Source organism: Dermacentor variabilis, chromosome 11 (assembly GCF_050947875.1).
Source record: "Dermacentor variabilis isolate Ectoservices chromosome 11, ASM5094787v1, whole genome shotgun sequence".
Classification (NCBI taxonomy): Eukaryota; Metazoa; Arthropoda; class Arachnida; order Ixodida; family Ixodidae; genus Dermacentor; species Dermacentor variabilis.
In genome coordinates this window covers 34,582,459-34,610,127 of record NC_134578.1, presented here as the reverse complement: position 1 = coordinate 34,610,127, position 27,669 = coordinate 34,582,459, and the positions used below count along the sequence as shown (strand labels likewise).

The following is a 27,669-nucleotide window of genomic DNA, read 5'->3' as shown; positions in this document are numbered from 1 at the left end:
GTGAGGGTGTCACAATTCATCTTGGGTACTAGGCGCGAACACACACAGCACACAAGGAAGGAGACGGGGCAGAGCGCCACTTACAACTGCTTTATTCGGAGGCACGCCAAACACTTATATACCCGTCTTAGACGCAAGCAACGCGATCAGATCAAGATTGATATAGAAGCGAACTGGTTAAATATTTCTTTTCAGCCATATACAAATATATTGATGGATCGCTGACGCACATGCTTCCTTTCTTTCTGATAAAGAAAGCTCCAATTCCTTCCAAAGCTTTTTTATCTTTGCTCTTTGCAAGAATCCGCGCCCCAGCAAAACATGCCTCACAAGAGCGTGACGGGCAGGACTTAATGTGCTTGGGAATGTTTGGCCCTTCTCTATCTTGCTCTACATTTCTTTCATGTTCCCTAATTCGGTCATTAATGCAACGCCCAGTTTGCCCTATGTAGGAGCGGCCGCTTGAGTGGCAGATTTCGTACACGACACCTTCGCCGCACTTCATAAACGGTCGCCCATGCATGGTGCCGCATCCATTTTTATCTTCTCGTATTCTTTCGATACGAGAACAAAGGCTTCCTAGCTTTTTGGGGCCTGAAAACACAAGCGGCACCCCATGTCTGCTAGCAACCTTCTTTAGGTTGTGGGCCATCTTGTGTACATAGGGAACCAGCATATAGGGCACCACCATATAGCGCACCACCGCACATGGCACCACCACAGGCCTCACCACCTCATCTCGACGGGGATCTTCCCCAGTTGGCGCAGATTGCAGACAAACTCCTTCCCAAATTTATACATCCTAAACAAAATGTACCCAACACAATACAGAGACACCTGCCCATGGTGCGGGGCCACACCCACACTATACCATGTCACATGGGAATGTAAACACAATAAATCATTCCACCAACACAATAACCCGAGTGCGGAGCAATGGGAGAGTCGGCTTACCAGCTGCGAGCTCACGGCCCAAAGGGCCTTAGTGCAGCACGCTAGTGAGGTAGCTAGGCTCAGTGGAGCCCTGGAATAGGGGCCCACCCTTGCCGGAAGAGGCTCCAAGTCGCCGGCGCCCAAGACGACCGAGACCTCGAGACGCGAAGTCCTTGAAGGAACCAAATAAAGTTTATCTCTCTCTCTCTCTCTCTCCCCAGCTCTAACAGCTGCACTCTTCATCTTTTGTAGCAGGCTTTCAGCGACCGCCATCACAATCGAATCAGGGAATCCAGCTAAAGACAGCCTGCCCAATTGGTTCTGGAAGCTAAACTGCATCCTGTGACGGCACGCTTTTTCATGCGCCCAACGCATGCGCCCAACGCATTCTTGTTGCAACGCAGTAGCAAGAAAAATGATGGCTCTCCCGTAATCGAGAGTATACATGTAAGCTTGAAATGGCTACCGGCAAAGCAGATGAGATCATACTAGCCACATTCTTAAAACGAGTGTAGCGACCGTTCGCAACGGCAAGTCATACTGCGCACTGGTCCATATGGACACAATAGTTTCCTTTCACAGACGGAACCTCATCTCAAGTCTCGTCTCGGTCAAACAGCCATCCGCGGTGCGCCGGACGCTACTGGCTTGGACTGTGCTGTGGACTTTGCCGGCGCACCGAACGCGCTGCGGACCTCACGGACCGCTGGCGTTGAAAAGAGCACAGGCAACTCTGTTTTAACGCCAGAAGATCACAATCAAGTGCGTAGTGCCCTGTATGTGACTTTTGAAAGTCGCTATTGGAAATGACAAATAAAACTTCAGCGTACTATAAGCTACATCTTAGCGATATTGTGAACAAACATTTGGACGAACTCGGAAGCAATATTTTTTGTAACCTGTTTGGGAAGCAACTAGCGTATGTAATGCGGTCTAGATTTGTTTCCCGGAAGCTCTAGTTTTGTTTTTGCTACTTGTCAGGATGTTCTCGTTTGAGCGCCCAGACAACGGCTGTGGCTTTTAGCTCAAGGTCACTTGAAGGTCGCTGACAACGGGAGCTGCCACAGTTCATGCTCAAAATCAATTTTTTACTTGGAAATCTTTGGAGACGAGATGCTGACGCAATCAACGCTTAAGTGGTTAATCTCAAAAACCACAGAAGTTTCCCGGGTGTTTTTATCAGGATGTCTATGCACTGCTTCACATTGCGAAAACATGTGCTCACATGCACACTGCCGACAATGTAACGCAATATTTCCACACGTAGCAAGCTTTTTTTTTACATTTTCGTTACGCCCAGACTATCGTTAGTACATCTGCCTTACTGGCCGGTATATCATTTCCCCACATGTCAACGGCGCCGAATGCACTAACTCTTGTACACAGTAAACAAAACGATTTTTGTGCGTCGTCAAGAACGTTTGTTGCCTGCGAACTTCGGAATTGACTTTAGCAGATGCGCCAATTGTCTTGCGCAGCGCTGAAAAAAAAACACGCTAGGACCAGCAGCCCGGCAGATTTTTATATTTTGTGATACCTGGTGCAGGTAAGGTAGCACAACCACTCTGACTGCACTCCGGTGTTGCCACGTTTCGACTGGCGTCATCGCGCTTTAGTAAATACCCTGCCACAGAAATTAGCACGTGTACAGGGGATCCTGCAGACAGAAGGCGATCGACTTGCCTGCAGAAGCTGTCGAGTGGCGTGCGTGCAAAAGATTTGTCGATAGCATTTCAAGAACAATGCGACACAATACTTCTTTCCACAAGTGTAGTGTGTGCCGAAGTAAACGGGAGCAGGGGATTGTTGCCTCTTGACTCCTATGATGAGCAGACATGCCTTAGGTAAAAAAGAAATTTGAAGTCAGGAAATCTGATTTTTTTTTTCCAGCGTTCCATAGGTTCCAAGGGCTTCAAGCACTCACGAAAAACATCAAATTATCTGCCCATTCGAAATGTAGTCAACAAGCTTAGAATCGAAGAGTACCAAATAATGATTACATAACGCAAGGTCTTGACAACGTATGAACCACTCAAAGAGACGAGGAGCGCCCTGTTATAGTGAGTTAAGTACAGGTCAATTAAGAGTGCCGCTACACAGCAGCCAATAAAATCGTATTTGTCTGAATGAAAGCTTTGTCGTCCCAAGTAAAGAAGGTCGATTCCAGGTAACATTTCAACATCTGACGAAAGCCACCTGATTTCATACATATATCATTCTGAAAGCGCACTGTTCCGTGTTTGTCGACTGCACCTTTAATTTAATTTAATTATGGGGTTTTACGTGCCAAAACCACTTTCTGATTATGAGGCACGCCGTAGTGGAGGACTCCGGAAATTTCGACCACCTGGGGTTCTTTAACGTGCACCTAAATCTAAGTACACGGGTGTTTTCGCATTTCGCCCCCATCTAAATGCGGCCGCCGTGGCCGGGATTCGATCCCGCGACCTCGTGCTCAGCAGCCTAACACCATAGCCACTGAGCAACCACGGCGGGTGACTGCATCTTCGATGCAGAACATTAGTTCATTGTGTAAGAGGGACTATAATAAGTCTTTAACGTGAACAGATGTATCTGAAGGCTTCGTTAAGGGTATGCTTAAGGAACGTAATCACGTGGTCCGAGTTGTTAATTCCAAAAGAGCCGTCAACAGTGCGAATTTCGTTCTTTGCTCGTAGAACGCTGGAACTGCCCTCTGCCAGCTGCCCTTCTCAGACATTGACACAAGACGCCCAACCAACTTTATGGATCTTAGCGCTAAAAAAAACATTTTAAGAGATAAGCCGTCTTCTCAATAGAGCGAACTGGTACATCTATTTTCACCTGCTGGCATAAACGTAGTGCCGTCTTTTGGATCTTGGCAAGTGAGACATACATGGTCGTTTCTCGTGAAGGTCGCGTTAATTGCATCGGAAGCTTTTGACTGGTATGCTTTTACAGGGAGTTCAGAAAAGTCGCCTTCCTTATGCATAGAAACTAGACACAACGAATTACTCCGGAGGTAAGCGACAGTCTTCGTAATACCGACCTCACTGCCATGTTAGCTGCACTGCCCAATGACACCGACATCGTCCGAGGTGCACTGCTCACACTCAGAGTCCGGAGCGCGATCACTAATTTTTCTCACCATGATATAAGGAGCTCAGGTGCTCAATTCTTGGTTCCACGGCAAACTTTGGACCCTGGGACAGAACATGGAGCATATCGTCAGGAAGAACAACATCTCCGACAGTGCGTACGAAACTGTTTGCCGTGTGGCCTTGGTAGTAGACATGCACGAAGCCTAGGTAGCGTTTGTTGCCACAGGAAGTCTGTCATCCGGTTGATTAGGTAGGAGTACCGCATCCAATTGGCCGTGGCGCAACGGAATTCCATATTTTATAAATCCGCAGAAGCAGGTATTCCCTGTGTAGGCGGGCCTGTCATTGCCACTCAGGTCTCAAAATATTCCATATCCTTGTTCCAGGGCCAGCCGAAGGGTAGAAAGCACCGAACAACAACGAGATGTTTGGAGGCAGACGTTATGACGCAGAGAAAACAAGAACGCTTGTGAATGGCGCACGGCGTTGGCTGCGAGGGTACTTGTAGCAACGGAAGAACAGTTAACAGGGCCCGAATAACTGGAAATGAAGCCTGCAAGGGCTGGCCTACGGGCTAGTTGGTTCATTATCACATGTTTTCCAAGATAACGGCGCCAGCAACCGTCGGGATCTCTCTTTCCACTGGCTGTCCTCGCACGTCGGGTCCGCCGGCAACGAGGAGACATGCACCAAGACTGCCCACCACGATGTAGTCCCGTTTACCAGAGCGGTCGTAACTTCGCACTACACTAGACATCGGTTGCGGTGCCTGCACTCCTCCATCCACCTGGACCTCCCAGTGGCTCGTGGCAAGGCGCCCAAGCCGCTTCCAGAGAACGGCCTCTCCAGAAGAGACCGCGCCACACTCCTGCGCTTGCGGACTGGTTGCACCTGGACTGCGATGCGGCTCTACGCCAAGACTCGCGCCACGTCCCTTGCCTGCTAGAGGTGTGGGGAAGAACCCGAGGCCATGGAGCGTCTGCTCAGTGTCTGCCCATCTTTGGTGGACGAGCGCTCCATAGTATTCGCCACGGCCTTCCAGCTGTCACAGACTAACCTGCTGCTCCCTGTGCGTCCCCAGCTCCCCGCGCTGCGAAGCCTGCTGGAGTTTATAAGTACAACGAGGGAATCGCCACCCTTTGAGCACCCGCTACAATGCTGGCCTCTGTGCTGAGGACTGCTACCTGTCGCACGTAGTGTAGTCTATTAGGCCTCATCCTACCTCTTTGTTTTGTAGAAATAACCAGGCTTTATTATTATTATTATTATTATTATTATTATTATTAATATTATTATTTCAGTTCCTACTTCCTCTCCACTGACGACGCTTCGCCGTACTCTCTCACGGGTTGCAGAATCAAGCGTCATTTCCTTCTTTAGATCACTGTCATCATTATCACAGAAAATCGCAGCATTTTGTGAGCTACAGTGGGGTTCGCCGGAGAGTGCACGGTCGATACAAAAGTACGGATGCAAAGGGCGAGTGCTTTCGCGCAGCCAACCGATTTGTGGGGCGCGTTCTACGCCGAGCACCAGCTAGTTCACGAGCATGCACGTGCTGTTGCGCGTGTACTTTGGGGTGTCTGAAAGATAAATGTTGCAGTGGAGCGGTTGGAAAGGGGGGGGGGCAGAACAGCCCTCCTCTACTCCGACCACCTTCTCCCATTTTGGCAGCTGCGAGAGAGGAGGATCGTAGTCGCCAGTTGCTCAGGCGCTCGCACCGCCAATTCCTCGCACACAGGTGAGGAACCAGCTTGTATGCCACCTGTACTACCGGCACACATGCGCTGATTCACGGCTGTGTTCTCTGCCGAATTACATGATCAAAAAACCAGCGCTACCTACATATCTTCACTAACCGATGAATGCAATCCAGCACAACATTGCTTCAATCACATGAATGGTTTTCCAGAAACGTTTCGGCTATTCGCTCACATTGACAACTTTTGTTGATGAGTTCGGCGCAAGTGTTTTTATTAAGTTAGCAGTAACATAAGCCACCGCTAGAAAGGGGGAAGCACACCCCGTAGTTTCGAAAGTTAACAGGCAACGCCTTAACAAGAATGTCACGGACAAAAAGTGTCCCGACAGGGTCTGACAAGTGCAAAATGCATTGGCGCGGCTAACCAGTCCGTCCACCAGGAACGCACATGCCACACGACAACGCAGCTTTTTGTCACTAATCTTGTTTCTTGAGGATGCCGAGCGTCGTAGAGAAAGCGTTTTGCATTAGTGCCACAACATGTACAAGCCCAACTTTGAGTCAAAGAACTGCGACCCAAAGGATACCACTTACACGGAAAACGTCACGGATTGAAAATGTGCATGTCACCTGTTATTAATGCACTCTCTAGCCACCGGTCTTCCTGTATTGTTGGCACGTGTCGCGGAGTGTGCAGAGAAAGGAAACTGCAGAGAGCATCAAAACATTTGCAAAAAAAGCAGCTGCTCGGTTCCAAGGCAAAAAAAAAGAAGTAGCACGTGGGGAAATCCGGCAGCACGTGCGGAAAGCCGGCAGCACGCTGTGACCTTATCAACTATTCATGCCTGACCTCAGGTGGGATTGGTTCACACATTGCTTCGTGGCGTCTAAAGACAGGCTCCGAACCAAACCTTCACCTCATGCTCTCTATAATAGATACATCTTAAGCCTCATCGCGGCTAATGATCGTTCTCCCTGACTCACATGTATCTTGTTCATCAATGAAGGCTAAGGTTATTAAACGTTCACGTCCCGCTGGGTACTTCGCGTCGAAGTGGTTTCGGTATTAGAAGGAACTCTGGCATGTGCCCCGATTTCCCGATCATATGCAGACACTGAGTGTTGATACTACGGTGACCAACATCTAAGAAAGCCAGGCAAGCCAGAGGATGTCTCTGAAATATGGAGGCCTGAAGTGGTTAGCTATGACTAAACAACGGAGGTCCCTTGAGCCAACATTTCGACGAGCGGACTTGCCTTCTTCAATACGTTCAACCGTCCTTAGAGCACGGTTGACCATTCCGATGGCTCGGATATCGCAGAGAACTTGATCGTATGAAAAGTTCAGGGACCCTTACTTTTACGGCGAACAGCAGTTCGGCGTTCCTGACCGCGGTTTCCCGAGTCCTCCGTAAAATGCGTTACCAATATCGCGGAGCGTGAAGCCTTCGGTATTGACATGGAGTGTTTCCTGCGGAAGTGTACATGATGGGAAGATATTAACTGGTGCGCCGGACCAGGGAAATCCTCGGCCAACTTTATTGCGCTTTTACAGAGGTCACGTGCAAGGGCCTAGCAGCAACGACCATTTTACGAGCTAGCGTATGTGAACTATGTTACATTACCGCTTCAATGCACACAAGATAATTTCGTTCAAATGCGTGAACAGTGGATTTATACCCTCAGTTTGATGCCACATACCTCAGAACTGTTCTAGTCCTAGAAATCTATTCTAAGTGGATACGCCTTGCAAACGCACTGGCTTCAATTCGTAATTTGCAACATGTGCCAAATAATTAATAAGTTAATTAGTGAATTTCCGTTTGATAGTCTAATATGCGTTTCGTTTTCTCATGTAAGTAATGTTCTCGGAATATCAAGTTCGAAGACTGCAGTTCGAGGTTATCTGCAGTAGCCGATTCTAAAACTTCCATTACACTGAAAAATCACCGCGTAGAGCTTTCAGCTCCCCTCACGCTTGAGTGTACAGGATTTGATAGTTATTGCGCAAGATTGCATATTAGTTACCAGGGTTGCAAGATTTTGCTGAAGTTAGGAGAACTCTATTTCGTTAGTCTATCCTATGTGCTTTTACGCGAATTTAATACGTCGCTTTGAGGATTGACTTTGTTCTCGCTCGAAATTCCTATGTATACTTTTCTTGTATCACTCCCTTACTTTGTTCCCCAGTTGGGCTTTTAGTAGTATTTGTGAATAAGTAATAAGAACTTTGACATGATGATTTAACAGTCACACATGCATTCATAGCTTGACTATTTTAAATGCGTACTAAAAGACGAACAGTTTCGATAGAGTAAGGCAGCGTCATGATTTCCTTGCAGGGCTCACATCCTCGTGAACATTTATCACACCGCTATTATATTCCTTTTTGTTAAACCGTTTCACTGAAATGACGTTACCGTTTTTCTTGCTGCAAACTTTCCCGGATATCTCGCAGCAACCTCGACGCTTTTTCTCAGCCACGTGCTTTCTTGAAAGCCAACTGCATGGTAACTTCGCTTTGGCTAAACTGTTTATAAGCACCGGACGCAAAAATTTTTCTTACCTAAAGCCGCGGATATACTAAGACGTAGCGCATGTCGAGCTCCGCAACGTCATGGTGGGAACAACCGGCGTCTACACTCGACCGACACGACGCAACCGACGTGTCTGGCGCCGTCGGGCGAATTGCAACCTTGCAGGCGCGTCAATATCTCCTTTCCTATTTTTGCACCCATCGCGCATAGCCGCGCCGGCCACGCATCCCAGCATTCCTCACGCGGAGCTGGCAGAACGATGCAATGGTCTGCTGCAGCGAGAGCGGCGACCACCGCGGCTGCCTGCGCGTGCGCGACGCGGTTGCATAGCAACGCAACACGTCGGCGGAGTAACCGCCAGTGGTAGTATAGACCACGGTGTTAGAAGCATTTGTATATGTCCAACTTTTGCCCCGCTCACCGACGCGACGTAGCTAAAGTCGGACACGGCTGAAGTCTGCAGTGAAGCCCTGCCCACGCCCTCATAACAGCCAGCCACTGTTCTTCCGCGAGGTGACAAATATGTCGCACTTGAAGCTTTCCCTGTTAGCTAAAGAAGGCGGTAACCACATAAGTAAATTGATAATCGCGTAACTTTACACCTTTTCGCTCGTCTATTATAGTGAGACGGCGAAAGCCCAATTCTTTATTAACTGAAATAAAACGCATGCAACTTAAAAACTCGGCATGCGCCACGCACCTTCACAAGAAGCGAAAGTACCAATATGTCCTAGTTGTGTGCAAGATTGCAAATTCTGTAACGTTTTACAATAAAGGCTTTATCTAATAATTATCGTTTACGGCGTTATAAAATGCTTTGTCCGCACAGCACTAATCAGGGCTTGGACACACACCTGTTTCCAATATGGACGTATCTTCTGCAGAAGAGTTTTTCACTGAGCACAATTATGCATCTGCCTTTTCTGCTTCATCGAATGAATGAAATGAAATATGGGGTTTTACGTGCCAAAACCACTTTCTGATTATGAGGCACGCCGTAGGAGAGGACTCCGGAAATTTGTACCACCTGGGGTTCTTTAACGTGCACCTAAATCTAAGTGCACCGGTGTTTCCGCATTTCGCCTCCATCGAAATGCGGCCGCCGTGGCCGGCATTCGATCCCGCGACCTCGTGCTCATCAGCCCAACACCATAGCCACTGAGAAACCACGGCGGGTCTGCTTCATCGAGGTCGCCTTCATCCATTGCGCCGTCATAAGGTAAGCCCCATGCGTGCCAGGCTACTCTGACGACACCTAGCCAGTTATTCAAAAGAAACAGCAGTGGGAATTCTCTCTGCAGTAGCGCTCAGCAAATCTTGCTGGATATGTATATGAATCTGCGAGATGAGCAACCAAATGCTGGGATCATGCAGATCTGCGAGAGGGTGAGCGAACTAACCGGTGTGAGCTTACGCAAACTTTTTCATGTCAGACGTGGACGGAGTACTACAGACGCCTCCACAGAAGCTGCCTAAGAGTGGAGGCTGTATGAGGCGCCTTCATACTTACGACAGCTTCGCAATGACCGCACTAAGAAGCTGCGTTAACGACTTTTTCCGCCGCAGCGAGGTCCCAACAGTGCAGAATATCGGTGCGGAATTAGCATCCGCGAACACCAAAGATCTGCCGGCCCATCAGCCGTGGACCAACCGCAAACTATTCCTAAACGTCGGCTACAAGGGCGAAATACGTGGGAGGAACTCCTTGCTCATCGAGTGTGAAGACTTGTTGCGGTGGGATCACATGTATCTGTACGGGATTGACCTGCGCAATTAAGATGATTACACAGCTATTCGGATGATTCTGCTTAATACTGTACAAAGACAGTTTGTTTAGGCGTAAATTAATCGCACAGCACCCTCAAATCGTCGAACAAAGCTCGTGACTTCTTGGTGACATTGGATAAGAGGTGAAATTAAATTTAAACTATGGGGTTTTACGTGCCAAAACCACTTTCTGATTATGAGGCACGCCGTAGTAGAAGACTCCGGAAATTTCGACCACCTGGGGTTCTTTAACGTGCACCTAAGTCGAAGCGCACGGGTGTTTACACCCCCATCGAAATGAGGCCGCCGCGGCCTGGATTCTGTCCCGCGACCTCGGGCTCAGCAGCCCAACACCATAGCCACTGAGCAACCACGGCGGGTTGATAAGTGCTAAAAGCGACACATCGGTAATGAACGACATGCCAGTGGAGGGCTCTGGAATAATTTCTGCCACCTGGGGTTCTTTAACGAGCACTGACGCCACACAGTATACAGGCGGCTTGTGTATCACCTCCATCGAAACATGGCCGCTGGGGCTGGGATTTAACCCGTCCTCAGGTTCAGCAGCCGAGTCAGCCCGCAGCGACAGCGTTCACCATTGCACAGCGCCCAGAAATCATGAAACCGAGCTGAAAACTATGTGCCATTGGATAATGCTTCACAATTTCCCCATCTCAATATGACGCCCGCAACGCTAGCGGCCAGTTCAGAAAGCACGCCAGCAAGCATACAGTGGTTCTTCAGTGGTCCTGCAAAATCCCAAGAAATTGCAATGGAACGTATATAGACTCACCTTAGCGGTATGAATTTTATGATGCGGTAAACGCATGGATCCGACTGAATTTAGGTTGAGTCTACGATCAGTAGTACTTTTCGCTAAAAAAATATTTCGGAGCGGTTGATACAACCGACCACGATCAATAGGAAGAGAAATTAGAAGTAGAGTGTGGAAAGCAAGAATCTTCAAGGACGTCGAAAATACTGTCTTGCTTCGCGGCAACTATTAACAGCGGAGCTCGTTAAGCTTTTAGTTCCGCCATGGGGCGTTACCAGAAAGCTCAGCCCAGCTGTGCGCCGCCTCGCGTTGCCTAGCAACCACCTGCGAGTGCCCCGAGCCACGTAACCTCCTCGCACTCCACACGTATAGGGCGGAGTCGTGACGTCACAGGCGAGTCAAAGCTCGGAACAGCTGGCGCGGCGACACGCCTCTCAGCTCCTCTACACCATGCGTACGTACTGCTGCCATGGTAAGACCGAAGAAAGTCCGGACGCCCGAACAAGAAGCGGCTCAGCAGGCAGAGTGCCGTACTGCCAAGTGAGAATAGATGCGTCGCCGCCGAGCTGATCCGGAACACCACGCCGAAGCGGTGGCGGAGAAGAGGCGATGCCGACTCGAGGGTCCCGAGTTTCAGTGCAGGGAACGCGAGAGTCCGCGCCTGAACACTCGACGTCGCCGAGAAAGCGATCCCGGCCTGCAACTGCTCGAAAACTTCCAACATCAAGCCTGCCGAAACAACAACTTAACAAAACCTAGCATATCCTCGCAAAACCTAAAAACGACTCAGCCAAGCCTACTACAAACTCGCAAAACCTAGAAACGGCTTAGCCAAGCCTACCAACAACTTAGCAAAACCTAGTATAACCTCGCAAAACCTACAAACAACTTAGACAAGCCACATAAAAGCTAGGTGATCCCAAGCTCCACTGTTGACTCCAGCCTTGCACCACTTGTGCAAGCTGCGCACGTTTCTTTATTTTTTTATTGTCAATGAGGGTTTTTAGCTGGACTTGATCGTGCATATTACCTTTTGGACGAGCTGCGCCAAGATGGGACAACAAAGAAATCAAAATCGAGCGCAAACTTGACGATAGTTATTGACAAGTTTCACTTCAGTTTGCAGTGAAGTTACGTAAGTAAAACGGACTCAGCAGTGAAATCAACTGTACCGCAGAATTTTGAAGAGGGAAGTACTCAGGCTACATACACTTTATCCACGTCTGTTGCACACCTCATCGCTTTTGTCGATGAAAAGACTGTTCAACAACAGCAGATGCTCCCGATGTATCAAGTACGACGCCATTTTAAAAAAGTCGCATGACGTCGACTTTGTTTACTTATGTGATTAGCTTAAAATAGCGCCATATCACACAGCCTAGCAAGCGGGGGAATCGCATCTTTTAGGGAACGTTGCCCATTGACGATGCCGGCTAGCCAGCGTTTATCTCGATGCAACTGTTTTCTACGTTCTAGACCTATATAGTAGAACCGTGCATGACGCATCATGGTAATTTTGGGATACACGTCTATGGACTATGCTGCCGCCAGTGGGTAACGCAAGAAACCAACAAACAGTGCAGCAGTTATATTTGTAACATGAATCACTTCTCGAACACATGCCAACCGAGCGAAATAAAGTTGACAGGAAAGTTGTTGAATCTCCAACGTACAACTGAAGGTAAAGAAAAAAAGTTTGCCACGGTCGGTTGATGTGAAGTGCGTTCGACAGGAATACTATACTACATGTATACACTACATATATATGCGCGCACAGTGAACTCAGCAGTGAAACACACAGGCATCGATTTAATACAGAGCACGTGGACCCGCTGTAACCGCGGCATGCATCCTGTTATGCGCGATGCATAAAGCACAGGAGCAGATACATCGCTTAGGTGAGCGTTTTGTCGCTCCCTCTTGCCTGCACAGAACAACATCCACCACCATAAATTTAGCGGCCAAACGCCCTTGTTTTGCCTTTGTCGACACCTTGTGCGGGAAATGGCCACAAAGCAATAAGCCGCTATCGAGCATTGCGCATAAGTGAAAGCAATATGTTTGCGTGGACTATCTCGCCCCATCCGTCTACTGAAAAGAAGTACCGACTCGACATTTTGGGACTAGTAATTTTCCTTGCAATACAAGAGGATACAAATATAAAACCTATGAAATACACGGACTACTGTCAGAGCTTTGCGGATAAGTTACTGTGATGCTCGCTTCCACGAACGAGTTTCAGTACGCAGAACTATAATGCATGATGACGTCATCATACACCGGCTTGCTCTGCACCAGTGACCTCTGCGGCGGTCACAACCGAGCGCAGCTATAAGAAAGGCGGGCAGCATTTTCGCATATCTTTTTTTTTTTTTACAGTGAAGCAGTTAGCCTCTACAGTTGGTCGGAACTTTTCATGTCCGCATGCGCGGTATTCGCACAAAAATCTGGGCTGTTTCTGGAGACAGTTAAAAGAAGCTGAAACGCACAGTATGCTTCTCCAAGAGGCCTCACATGACATCATCAGGTGACATATTCACTTGAAGATGCCATCGCGTGACGCCAGGTTTTACGCGATGACGTCAGCAGGTCACGTCATCAGGCGATTTCGTCACGTGACGATGCCGTTATTCTCGCATATTCGAATTAAAATCCGAAGCTATCATGTCGGGAGCTTCTGTGTAAATCGGACTTTACACATTCTCTCACACAATTTACTTTGAGAAATTTTACTAGTTCAATAACACACTTGCGCTTGGAGGATGGCCTAAGAGAATGAGGATGTATGCTGCACTTCCGCACACGTTCGTCGTTGTGGGACGTACGTGTGCACACAACGTATATGTACTTGATGCGTGGGCGCTCTTTCCGCTGTATCAGTCCCAAGGCATATACTGTGACCTTAATCGGCTTTATGACAACGCAGTCCAATAAGCGTACCTCCACCTTGAGGCCGGGGCCACTCAGACACCTCAAACGGTAGTTGGAAAAGTGTGTGTGTGAGTTTCCACGTAACAGAAATATATTTTCTCGTACATTCTAATTACAATCCGAACCTATGATGCTTACAGCTTGTGCGTAAGTGGTACTTTGATAAATTTAATTGGTTCAATGAGAAACTTCCGATTCGCGGATGCCCTGGCGGAATGAGCACGCAAGCTGCACTTCCGCACAACTGCGTGCTCGCGAAAAGTAACGTCGCTTGTGGTGGTGGGGGGCTGGTGGTCTGACATCGTCTAACGTCGGTCGTGTTTGTCTAGCGTCGATAACAGCTTCGCTGTACATCCACTTTGACAGGGTGGAATGGAGGCAGATTTCTTTTATATTTTTGCTTACTTTTTGTGTAACGGATGCCAAGAGCTGCTCTCCTAGGCACCCATTCCTGCGCTGAGCGTCGGCGTCGTTCCTCGGCGTAACCGAGCGAACGAGTGCAGCGAAAGATGAAAGCAAACGCGGAGCGCAGTGGCAAATGAAAAAGAACGCGAGGATGAAAGCGGAGGAGGAGAGTACAGTGAAAGAATGAGGCGGAAAGTTTTGGAGGAGCGGAGGGGAAACGGCATGCGCTGAGTTGCCGGCGGCCCCGACATTCGCCGCCGCGAGGATGATTTCATCTGCGCTTCCGAGGGGAGGCCAGGGTGGCGTGAGGTGGGGAGGGCTGCACTCGTCCGTGGCGTCAGGTGCTGAATCTCAGTCTGCGGCGTGTGTGGCGGTGATTACTGCTTCTGCAAGAGGCGATGGCAAGCGGCTACTAGTAAAGCTCGATGTGACGCTCCTTTGGGTGTTGTCGCCGCTGACACTGGTGGCTTCTATTTCCTCGCCACCAAGGGCCGCACGCGTGGTTGGTGGAACTAAAGTGTCAGAAGGAAAGCGTGGTACCGCGCAATACGGGCTGTGTGGCGACGATAGCTACTATATGGCGCCAGGGTAACACTTGTCATCTGTATGGAAACAATGCGCGCTACTCACAGCGTTCTCTTCCTAATATAAGCCGTGTACCTTTGTAATCATAATGCAAATTATGGACACGCAAAATCAAAACACATTTAGAGCTGCCCTTAACTTTTTGTTTTAGGGAATATTGAAATCACCAGTCAATTTCTTGCGAGAACTAAAACTAAATCTATCAGACCTTCCTAAAATTGCTAGAGGGAACTCTGGCGTTGCGATCTTAGAGCATTACCATATACATGACGGTTGATACGTGTATGTGATCTTCGTCCTCGTGGGATTTATTTACTACGCTGTATTTGCCTTTACACGCCAAGCTTTGAAAAAAATCCAACTTTCTTTTTCAACCATGGAAGGCAATAAGACTCGCCATACGTGCATACCCGTTCGTAGTTGTTGCGCTTGTAACGCAACATTTTGTATGAAATGAACAAGTTTGGTCGGGTCCACACGGGCCGAGTTCGCTTGTCTGGCTGAGATTTGTATGTTTTGCTCTTGTAAACACTGCCGGATCAGGCTTAATCTGACGGCACGGTTGAGCTGACCCGTGTGAAGCGCACATGTAGACCTGGATGGGTTGGGTGTGTGATTCACGGCCAGCAGTGATCAACCGGAAACTTTGTCTTATATCTGGCCTCGATGCAGATTTTCGCAGGATTCTCGACCTGCCAGGCGCCATTTTATGTAAAGGCTGTCGAGTAGGGCTCGCTGAGCCAGGCTCTTGCATCGATCTGCTCTAGCTGTCGGGTTCATATGTACGTACACGCCCTGGCACGCTGTTCTTGTTTGATAAGACAATCAACTTCCGCTTATCAGGACTCCGCGTCAATCGGCTACACTCTCTTGCAGTAGAACGCGCAGCGTTGAAAGCTACACGATGGGAAATCATTTGATTCCGCACGACTGTAAAGCAAGACGACGAGAAGGAGTGGGTATGGCCAAGGCATTGCTAGCAGACAGATTTTAGATGACATCCCTCGTATATACATGTTGACCAATCGACAACTTCTACCGTGGTGACGTCACGTGCGTGACCGTGTTGGCACCACGGCGTGCGAAGGAAAACTATCTGATGTTGTTTAAGGTCCTTTAAAACAAATAACACCCTGACACACGTGGTATAATGTAAACGCTGAAAATTGGAGTACGGCTTGTGCAAAGACAAGTCGAAATTAAGTTGTAACTCTAGAAAAGTCGCAAGCGCTATATACAAAAATTTCCAAACTAGTTGCATGGAAGCCATTAACCGAAATATTCAGGCACACCAGCGAGCATCAACGACGGTATCAAAATAAATAGCGTCATCATTTAAACATTGAACAATGTGTTTCTACTGTTTTACATGGCCTTCGCTTACAGCCAGAAGCTTTGCTGTGTGCAGCTCGTGAAGCATGAGAGGAGACAGTTATTCTCGTTGAACTTCTGGATTGTGCATACTATTTTCGGCCACATGCATTGGAAGACATGCAAGTACACGCATCAACATGTCACACCATACGTAAACACAAAAGCATGACGTCTCGAGGCCGTGTGCTTGCTTAAACACCAACCTCTGCGAAACTGTGGGCGCAGAGTCGAACACACATTTCAGTTGTGCTACGCGAAACGTGAAGACTGCGCACCACGTTTTGACGTTCTACGAGGGCAAATCAGGCTACTGGTTTTCGACCAGGAGCATTGGAAGACACGCAAGTACACGCATCAACACGTCAAACTGAACGTAAAGTAAGCACAAAAGCATGACGTCTCGAGGCCATGTGCTTGCCTAAACACCAACCTCTGCGAAACTGTGGGCGCAGAGTCGAACACACATTTCAGTTGTGCTACGCGAAACGTGAAGACTGCGCACCGCGTTTTGACGTTCTACGAGGGCAAATGAGGCCACTGGCTACGAATACAACGCTGACAACAGAACGCAACGGAAGTCATCACGCGCCATAGAATGCAGAGCGCCTTGCGTGCTACACCTTTGCCAACATTTGTAATAACAATTTAGCATTGGCCAGCCTGTAAGACAGCGCCATATTGCGAGCTGACACGGTGAACTGGGGAGTGGGACGACAACGCGTGCGCGCACAACTGTATCATGGGTCAGATCGAGCACAGCCTGTTAGAAGGAGTTGTAGCTGGGCTTGTTAGAAAACATTCACATACACGCACTCATGTACAAAAAGTAAAAAGACAGCCTCTTCCTCCTCCCTCCCCTCTTTTTTAAACACTTGTGCGAGAAGAAGCCGCGCCAATCTTGGTTGTTTCTGTTTATGCGAGTGCGTGCTTGTATGTGAGTGTTTTCTTGCTCTCTTAAGCTGTTACCAAGTCTGCTAGGTTGCTCTGGAAAGTAAGGTTTCAGTATACTTTAAGGACGCGTGAACATCAAAAATTTTGAATGCGAACAATAACACCGATCCGAATCAAAGCATCCCATAACAGTTTGATATTCGATTTTAACCGAACCTACGGTATTGGTGCGGGTGTCAGATCTTGCCTGCCGTGGAAAAGGTCAATGGGGCAACGACGAACCAGCTACATATGTCTCTCGCAAGCGAAACTGTGGTGAAATTTACGTGGTGTTCGTCAAACCAGCAGAAACTAATCACGGTGCGTTGTTCGTCCGTGCGGGCAAGTAGGACACCTATTATTTATTGCAAGGTTATCAAAACCGAGTCGATGCAGCTCATTAAAGCTTTGCCTACGGCAGCCACTAGAGACGTGCATGCATCAAACCGAAATTGCTGTTCAGACAGCGCAGCTCAGGCAATTAATGTCAACGTGGAAATCAGCGTAGGAAAGTATCGTTTCCACGATGCAACTGCTCTAACTTTCCCACCCGGCCACTGTTGCAAACATCTTTTTTAGCATATGGAAGCGCGAATAGTTCGATGCCTTAAAACCATCTTGACCGTGCATGAATGTGCAAGCACAATGCAAGAAACCGTCAACTGCCGCTTTCTCTCCTAGTCTGATGAAACCGTTCCTACGCGTTCTTGCGTTGTGAAGTCTGCACCAGCTAGGACATCCGCACGTCCTACCTGCAGAGAGCAATGCACTTGTCTACAACATGCAAGCTTCATGATCGGGGACTGGGCGGGCGACATCAAACAATAACCGCTGAGTAGAGGCCGGGTCGGTGAATGAGCTGGCGTGGCTACATTTCCGAAAGGCCTCGGCTCCTTTACCGTTGCCGCTCTGTCGCACGCTTGATCGGCTGCTTTCGCAGTCGGGAATGCCGTCACTGATGCCACGCCGCGAAACAAAAGCAGCGATTACATCATTCGGCACGCGTTATGAATGTTTCATGTACGTTAGGTTTGCAACTTGGGCTATGGCAGCTTGCTCGTTCTGTCAACGACTATGTACATACTATGTACCCTGAGCCTAGGATTCCTGTGCAAGGCGAGGTAGTTAGTCTCTGGCGGCAACAGGGCCGTTCAGCAGCACTGGTTGTGTTGTCCAGAAATTATGAACTCGAATTGTATTATGGAGTTTTACGTGCCAAAACCACGATCTGATTATGAGGCGTGGGGGATTCCGGAAATTTGGACCACCGGGGGTTATTTAACGTGCACCTAAATCCAAGTACACGGGTGCTTTCTCATTTCACCCCTGTTGACGAACTCAAGTTAGTAAACATACAATGAATACGACCGATCGGTGTAGTTATATTTTTGTTAGTTTCTAAGGCCATGAAAGAGTACTTGGACACGTCGAGCGAAGAGAGGAAGAGATAGAGAAACAGCTGAAACGCACCGAGACCAACGAGGAAAAGGTACGACTTGGCACCCTGTGCGAGGAGAAACACAATAATTTTAAAGGTCTGGGAAGCGAATGACATGTGTGGCGAAACGAAATTATTAAATTTTGAGGTTTTACGTACCAGAACCAAGATAAGATTATGAGCCATACTCTACATAGTGCGGGACTCCGGACTAATTTGGGCCACCTGACGTTCCTTAATGTGCACCCAATGCACGGTACACTGGCGTTTTGCATTTCACCCCCCCATCGAAATGCGGCCGCCCGAGCCGGGATTTGGTCCCGCGCCTTCGGTCTTAGCCGTGTAGCGCCAAAGCCACTAAGACAGCACGCTGGAGTGCGGCGAAGCGGAAATGAGCGCAAAGAAATTTGAGCCTGCACGTGTCGCTATCACAGCCTGTCTCGCAGATCCGCAGACAAGTGCGAAAAAAATTCACTTTATCTGCATTCAGCGATATGTTTGCTGTGACCATTACTCCAAGTTCTTTCTCAAAGTGACCAAATGCCCAGTGTGTCTAACATGGTGCACAACAACTGCCTCCCGGCACTGTAACCTGAACAAAAACACAGAAGGTACCAAGACTGCTTCACCACGGCCCGAGGTGTGATGGGTATGCTTGAGTTCAAGTTCATTTCAAATTACCCCATGTGCACGAAACATTCAGTGCACGTGCCTTACATCATACAATCACGTTTTTTGTTTCGTAGCGCGGCTTCATAGACAACGTTGCTTACGGTTAAAGTAGCCAACAATGTATGTGGCGACCTCGAGTGGCGACAGAAGACCAAGCATTTCGGAGCTGTAGCATGCAAGCTCGCATCCGGCCTCGGCATTGCAGAATTCGTAATCTCGTCAGTTTTGATTGGCTCATAGAGCGGCTACGGCTTCTCCGATCGGCTAAAAACGACGTTACGTCGAAATCTGCTAACGTGGCCGAATTCGACGGTGCCTGAAATGGAACCCGCCGTCTCGAACTAGCTGGATTTGCTAGATTTTGCCAGCGCTGTCCCGAAAACGCAGGTTGCGTGTTCTAGAAAGCATCGTCTTTTCTGTATACTCATTTCAGCTAATAAACGGAACATACTGAAGTTTGGCACACAGGATCGTACGTTGTCCATAATGATGCGCTGTGGCAGATATTAAAAGCAATTGAGGACAAACAAAAACATACTACGAACAGCAATATAAACAAGGAAGTAAGTATAACAAATTTGCACTTGTTTCGTTATCGCTCTCGTGTTCGTAAGTAACGCTGTTAGATGGGCTGGTTCGGTTGCTGGAGTCTTGACTCGCATAGCCAACGAAATAGAAACAAGGCACAGAGAGAAGACGCCGACATCAAGAACGCCGGTTGCACCTGCACCTTCCAGCGTATCTGCGTCTTCTCTCGGACTTCCGTTTCCATCAAGCTGGTGATACGAGTCAAGAATGTATGTACAATCAACTTTATGAAAGGAAACACTGAGATCATGAGAATCAGCCTCGTCGTGAACATGTCGCGCTGCACGCCGGGGAGATGCGAACAAAAATATTCACCGATGATAACGATAAGAATTTGAGAGAGACATGTAATAGCGTGTGCGGGCGTCGAAAATCTGTCTGCGGGTCAAGCGCGTCGGCTTTTACACATTACTCGTCGACACTACCAGTGAAATCGCTGGTGCCACGTGGCTTCCAGAAAGTACTACACAATTGGCATGGTACATACAATCAGATTACAAAAGAATCGCAAACCATCACAATCGAAACAAACGCGAAGGAGAACATATCAAGCTAACCAAACAAGCGAGAGCGGACGCGAACAGACGATAGTACGAAACGAGCTGTCCGGCTCAGACCAGTTACGAGTATGCATCGAGCGCTTGGGCAGGTCCGCATGACACCAGTTTCCCGGGCGCACGTCACTGAAGGGACCGCGCTCATTGGTCTGCGCCGTTCGAGTCTCGCGTCTTTCATATCCCGCTCCGTGTTCGCTTCTTTCATCTTTCGCTGTGGTCGTTCGCTCGCTTACGCCTAAGAGCTGCGCCCTAAATGAGAGCTGTGCTGTTCCTTCTCCTACCTGTCCTTTTTGCCCGCTTCTTTCTTTCTGTGCCAATAATGCACGCGACCGGAGAATAAAGGAAGAATCTGATAGGGCAATCATCTTAGCTGTCGAGCTCAGTTTCCGAAGCTGCGATAGACACAGTGAGTCAACGTCAAATTCAAATGAAATAGTTCTTGGCCTTGGGTGTGCCGGTACGAATAAGATGAAAAGCATTCGGGAGGAAGGTGCAAGCAGAATACGGAACGGTATCTTTCTCTGCTTTTGTATTCACATCTGTTGCCGCTCGACATATGGCCGACTAGGCTGTTTGTCACGCGCCCGCGTGTTCATTTTCATAAAGATGAGTGTACGATTCGTAGCGCTCTTCTGTAAGGTTAACGTGAATTACGAACGCACTCGAGTCCCCATACAGTAAAGGGAGAGAACGATCCAGTTGTCTGGTTTGCTGCCAGCTTCTTATCGATAGCTCTTTCTCTTCATCAGTCTTTCTTTTTCTGCTATATTTTTTTTCGCACAGAGCTGGCACACTGATATCTAAACCGCTGCCCTTGTCAGCACTGCACTTCAATCCTGCCGCAAACACCGGGATGTAAGCTTTTGATGTGAACGATTGGTCCGTGCCTCTGGAATTGCACGCACACCACGAACAGGCGGACATGCCGTGGCATAACAGCGTGGTGGTCTTCATTTTTGGTGGCAAGTTAGAAACAGTCGCCCACAGTGGGAATCGGCAGCCGTCAGGTGGGCGACGTTTTATGTATACCTTTCGAATGTGGTCATCTGTAGGGAACGAGAGTGTGCGTCATGTGCTCTCTACACCATAGCCTGCAAAGGGTTTTTACATTACGGTACCAACTGAATACCGTCACGACGACTGGTAACAGAGCACGCAACGTTTAGTGCTTGACGGCACAATGATACAGCCACTAAACTACCACTGAAGCGGCCGCGCTTCATTGGTCTACGCCGTTCGGGGCTCGCGTCTTCCATATTCCGCTCCGTGTTCGCTTCTTTCATCATCCGCTGTGCTCGTTCGATCAGTCATCGCAGACTTCGGACGGCAGACTTCGGAACAGGAAGAGAGTCGCAAGTTCGACACTGTAATGTCAGTTGGCTTTAACCCCCGACAAAACAAGGAAAATAGGATCAACTCATGTGTAACATCACCGGTCGAACAAACAAGCGTCTACCACCTGTGCGACGAATTGTTTTTTTTTTTATGACGGCACTACTGAAAGTGATAAAATTCGCGTTTGGTTTAGCGTCGCCAAACTGCACACTGGTTGATTATTGCGGTTGCGCTGACGGAGCGTGCCAAATTATTTTCGGCCACCTGGATTTTTTTTAACTTGCACCCAAAGCACGGCATGGCATGGAAATGCTTTTAGATTCCACCCCTCTCGTAATGCCGCCGCCGTGGTCGGGGATTGAACCCGCCACCTCGTGCTTCGCAGCACAACGCCACATCCAATCAGTCACCCCGGCGAGACTGTTAGAACCAAACGTAGTCATATTGCGCAGCAAACCGATATAATGATGCAGAATTCAAAGCAATGTCATTTCGCTATTCCCATTTTCCTTTTCCGTGCTTACTAGTGTGTATCGCTTGTAATTAAATATGAGCACAAAATTTGGCAGCGATTAAATGGAAGCGTTTAATACTGGTGAGAAACGGTCCACAAGAAGCACAAGAAACTTTTTGAAGCATCTTCATCGTCACCAAAACAAAATTTCCAGAGCATGAACGTCTGCTTTAGAGGCAGCGTACAGTTGAGATTAGATGCACCGTTCTGGAAGTGCACATGGCAGTATCTGGTGTCTGCTGCTGTCAGTCAACAAATGGTCATTTCCGCGCGACCAACCACAGGGAAAAGACTTTCCCGGACGGAGAAGCTGATGTCTACGCTCAGTTTTGGGGTGCGCAAAGCGCAAGCAAACATGTAAGCTCAACGTGTCTCACTGTTAACTACACACTCTGGGAAAAATGATTATCTATATTTTTTTTTCTAAGGAATGTGTGCGCTTTCGGTGAGAAATTTTTTTGTCAACAAAGCCGCTGTCGCTTGTTTGCCAAGCCTGATGACCGTCAAGTCCAGGCTTTTTGTTGTTGTTTTTTCACCATCCTTCTGCGCCAACAAAATCTGTTATCTTTTTAATTTTGTTTCAGTGTCTGTTGGCCACACAAGAAAATATTTGTTTTTTTTTCTTTTGTCCTTGCATACCTACCAGGCTGTAAGTTCATTGCAAACACTGACCTTTTTCTACTGGTAATCGAAGGAGTAAAACTAATTTTACCAGCGTGTCTCGGGAACGCGCTGAAACTTGCTCAAATCATGGGTAAATACATGTTGTGCTAGCGAACCATAAATTTTTGTCATTTCGGCCTTTATCACAAAGATTTCACCTATACTTGCCTGGTACACATCGTGGTGGCTCTATGACGATAGTGTTCTACTGCCCAGCATGTGGTTGCGGGTTTGGCTACCGACCGCCGTCACCACATTTCCTAAGGGTGACACGAAAACACGCTCATGCACTTATATTTAGACGCACAGTGAAAATCTCCAGGTCGTCAAAATTAATCGAAGGCTCAATGCTATGGCGTCCCTCGAAACCACTGCTTAATCTTTAACTTGCCAAGCATTCGCCGCTCAGAGTTAACGAGTTCCCTTTGTAGCACTGGCACTGCGACGTTCCTTCCCGATGTAAACAATGCGTATAATGCGAGAACGTTTGAAGACTGCGAGAAGGCCCACACGCCAGTCTGGCAAACGTGACTCACGTTCTGGTTGCCCGTCATCGAAAGGCTTCATCGTGGCGTAGCAGTGACGTAACCCTTTGGCAGCTCGATGCTCAGATGCACGGTCCGAACGGAAAGTTGTCGCTCTCAAAGGAAGCCGCAGTTAAGGTGGCAAGCAACGGGGCAGCAGCGGGTCCTGCTTTACGCCACACCCGCGAGAGGGGTCAGAAGAGCGTGTCGTTATACCCGGTGGCGTCCGCTTCAGCACATCGGCAGCGACGTTAAGTCAGTCTGTCATCGAGTCAGTCACAGCAAACTGGGGCGCCGACTTCCGGCGAGCGCGCGTGTGGGCAGCGGGCGAGGGTTTGCGTCGGAGCATGCCCTGCTTGATCCGGTATTCTAAGCGGAGCTTTTGGACAGATGGCAGAGCGCCTGCCGCGACACATGCATCAGTCCCTGGAAAAAAAATACGCATGCGCGCTTATCGTGGCGGCTGTCTTGCTGTATTTTTTCTCCTTTTTTTTTCCTTTGTTTTCGTGTGCTGGGCATCGCTTGTCACCGTAAGCATGCTTCGATGTGGAAAAGTGAGCTACGAGTGTAATTGGGGGAGGGGGTCGGTAGTTGCGCAGCAAAAGGAAATGTCGATGCATGTATATACTGCGTGCAGTAGCTCTTTCTCTTGATTTGGAGCTAAATGTTTTGGCATTACCTCCCCCTTATCGCTCAGTCGTCATTGGATGGAACATGTGACGGGATCTTTCCGCGAAGAAACTGCCGTAAAAGGGGCAATCAGTGAGAATTCTCAAGAAGACTAAACTTCGAGTCGAAAGCGATATTACAGACAGTGAAAAGTACAAAAATCTAAGCAGGAACTCCTCTGGTAGTTGTCAAAGCATGCGTGAGCATTTTCCCACTTGCTCGTGTCCATGCAGCCCGGTGTAATTATCAATGTTATGGACAGACAGAGTTCATTACAGCACTCGAACCCATGACTTTCGTTGTTAATTAACGTGAATTAGGGTTAATTTTGCGATGCCGTTGCAAAACCACCACTCCATTTGTTGAGGGGTGCCTGTAATGCTTTATTGATGGTTCGCATGCTTCTTTGAGCTTGTTCTTTATTGAAACGTATGCTGTTCTATGTGATGTATGGGTGATTTCAATGAATGTATACATTGTTCGCTTCACTTTGCTTAGGGCTTGCAGACTCTGCATTAGATAGGTATGAGCCATTGCATTTTTCGCTTGTTTATTGGAGTACACTTAAGGAGGTATCAGCCGTTCATTGTGTTACGTGACGGACACATTTCTCGTTTGGTATACGTAGAAATGCTTACGCATTTAAAAGAAGGAAACGGTGGCACTCTGTAAATACTGTGGAATGGCGCTCCTTGTGACATTGGGTTTAGTGTGTGCCGTACTAGGGTCTTCCTATATGACTATATGGGATCCTACGTGACAGTCGGTTTCGACACAATTCTCACAGTCGCAGGTTACGAAGTTGTTTGGGACGTTCGCTTTTTACAGCAGAGCTGTATATGGCATACACATAAACTATCATCATCAGTGACTCATATCCAGGTAAGCATTAACACCCCGTAAACAAGCAAAATAGAAATGGATCATAACGCCGTAAGGCAAAGGCTCAAAACACTCAGCTAAGTGAAACGAACAGTGCTTACATTCTTCTCATCCCGCATACAACATACAGAACAGCATGTGGAAAGCTGCCATTAACATGGCTCATACCCCGTAACCAAACAAAAAAATGCAATGGCTCAGGTCCCCGTAAGGTTCATTGCCACTCACTTTCAGTGGGTAAGTTTCCATGGCACTACCACTGTGGTCGTTGTCAGTGATTTAAGTTTGAATGTGTCGGGACTGGAGGGAGTGGTTTACGCATTTCTTGTTGCAGACATATCGCTTACGATGCCACAAAGATCCAGCCCAGCCGACCACCCAGCGGCGTATGTGCATCGATTTCAGACTATCAAAGAATGTGTTCGCATTTGTGAATATGCTGATCACTGTATATCATAGCGACCACAAAGCCATCGTAACCGTCGTTACTAAGTGACAAGGAATGATGCAATAAAGTCCTTACCACAAGTTCTTATACCACGATGTTTACAACTCCGCTGGACATCACCCTTAGCAGGGCGGAAGGCCCTGATTTTTTTGTTTGCTTTATTGGCCTAGAAGAAGCCAACTTTAATCATTGTAGTCAAGCTAATTTCCTCTAAGTATAAAAAATTTTTCTTAATTTTCTGCAAATAAATGCATTGTTCAGAGCGTATTTCGGGCAGTTATTTGATTTGTCAAGTCAATCAAGCAATTAGAAGAAAAAATTTTCATTTTGGAAACGTTTTTTTTTTCAGAAGTGATTCTGGAGCTAAAGGGTTAAATAATTAACTCAAATCAAATAAATCTTGCTACAAGAAAGAACATAAGTTGCCTTGTTTCAGGGGCAACCTAAGGCGGTATACAACATATTTTATGATTTCACAGCTACTTACCTACAAAAGTGGACAAAATGCATGAGTCTTTGGTATTACACAGCACTCATAATGCACAACTAAAGAAATGAAAATTAACTGGTAGCCCGAAGAAACCAAGTTGAACGTTCCCTACTGCACGAGCAGTAGTTTCACGCCAAGGTGCCTCATGAAACAGTGTGCTGTGCCAACAATCTTAGTCTAACAAGGGCGGTGTCTGCCTCGGGGAAATGCATGCAGTAGTACAGCAGTGCTCTGCTCTAGCATTGAAAGGAGCTCACAATGAACACCGCAAGTTAGGCTGCGAGGCCGGTCCCCTGCAATTTTTTGCCGGCATTTCAGAAAATAAATCTGTGCATTCTCACTGCACTGCAAGAATGCACAGACGATGAGCTGCGGCACACTTTGCACACGCACATCACGACCTATGGCTAGCCCATGCGCACTTTATAAGAACAAATACGTGTGCTGGTCATGGCTTTGTAAGAATCGTATTGATTTCTAGAACTAGTTTCGGGAGGCCGCACATCGCGGAGATATGACTAGCCACAGCGCGCCGACGAAGAGGCCAGCGTAGGAGAATGTCGTTACGCGTTTAAATACAGTGACTGCGGCCTGAGGTATATTGTTCTCACGGTAAGTGAAGCTTCGAGGAAACAAAGTTCTACGGTGCCGGAAAGTAAGCGCGTATGCGTGCGGCCAGCGCGTTAACCGGGCCTAAGTACGACCATCAGCCGTTTGACGTGGTCGAGGGCGTACGTTCTTAGTCGAGTCTTGTCGACTCTTGAACCGCATCCACCGACCGTCACTTCCCTGGGTACTCTCGAGGACACAAAAAGGAAAGTAAGGTTCGTACTTAATTACTCACAGCAGCCGCTTCTTTCCCATCGTTCCACACGGCTGTTTTACGTGCCACAAATGTATCGTCCCCTGTCCAAAGCAGGAACACTGCACTGGTGTCACTGACCTGCAAGGTGTTTATTGTACATACTCCGAAGCACAGTGGTTTTAGTCTGCGACGACACGTTAGCATGAACCCACCGAAGACGAGAAATATATTACGAGATCGTCGTTCGTCCGGCGCGTGGTAAGTTGGGTACGGCGTTGCATGCGCGCTCCTTCCACGCTTCTTTCTTCTTCCAGTCCCACCTGGCCACAACAACAGCCGGGATAGTACGGTCCAGATGACCCAGCAGAACAAAACATGGAGACTAACGCAATCCTGCACACACGACGCCTTTTCCACGGTACGAGATCTACGTGACAGCTCACGCATGAGCGCACACCACTGTTACAAAGCCGCGATTATGCCGCGACAACATGGCCGCTGCAGCGTATCAGTACCACGTGATTTCCTCCACACTTTTTTCCTAGAGCGCGGTGGGGGTAGGGCCTCTCCTGAGTTTTTTCTTTGCTGTATGGAGAAACTACAGAGCGGTTTCCGCAGCGGCGCACGAGCGCAGCCATGTTTGCTCACGTGATCGCGCCGGCATGATTGGCCTTGGAATGAAGGACAGCAAAGTGGCCGCACGGCTATAGACACGGGCGACAGTGTGGCAAGCGCCTCTGTTTCGGGTCCACCGAAAGACAGCGGCTGGATCGACGTCGCACAGCGGTGGCCCATGGTTCAAAGAACCATTGTCATTTGAACGTTGTATGCGCTCGCACTGGAGCGCTCTGGCGCTCGATCCTCCTGCATGCGCCTCCCTCCTTCCCGCCTTGCGATTCAAGCTCATGCAGGCGTCCTTCGCGCCGTTCATCCCGTCAGTTCGCTCGTCAAGTACGTTACCCTTCCACATCCGCATGACCCCGGCACATTCTCCAGTCTCGATGGTATGGACCATAATGCTAGCCAATGTCATTTTCTACCTGGACGGAACTCCGCGAATCCGGT

General features: G+C 48.3%; 1 protein-coding gene across 1 annotated transcript in view; it reads right to left on the bottom strand.

Annotated features, from left to right (window-relative positions):
- The window catches only part of LOC142564605 (prestin-like), a 59,386-nt gene extending 35,643 nt beyond the window's left edge, over nt 1–23,743 (bottom strand). Inside the window, exon 1 of the mRNA XM_075675662.1 lies at nt 23,323–23,743. Within this exon, the coding sequence (XP_075531777.1) occupies nt 23,323–23,353 (31 nt within the window). The 5' untranslated portion in view covers nt 23,354–23,743. The remainder of the gene's footprint in view (nt 1–23,322) is intronic.
- Between the last annotated feature and the right edge of the window lie 3,926 nt (nt 23,744–27,669).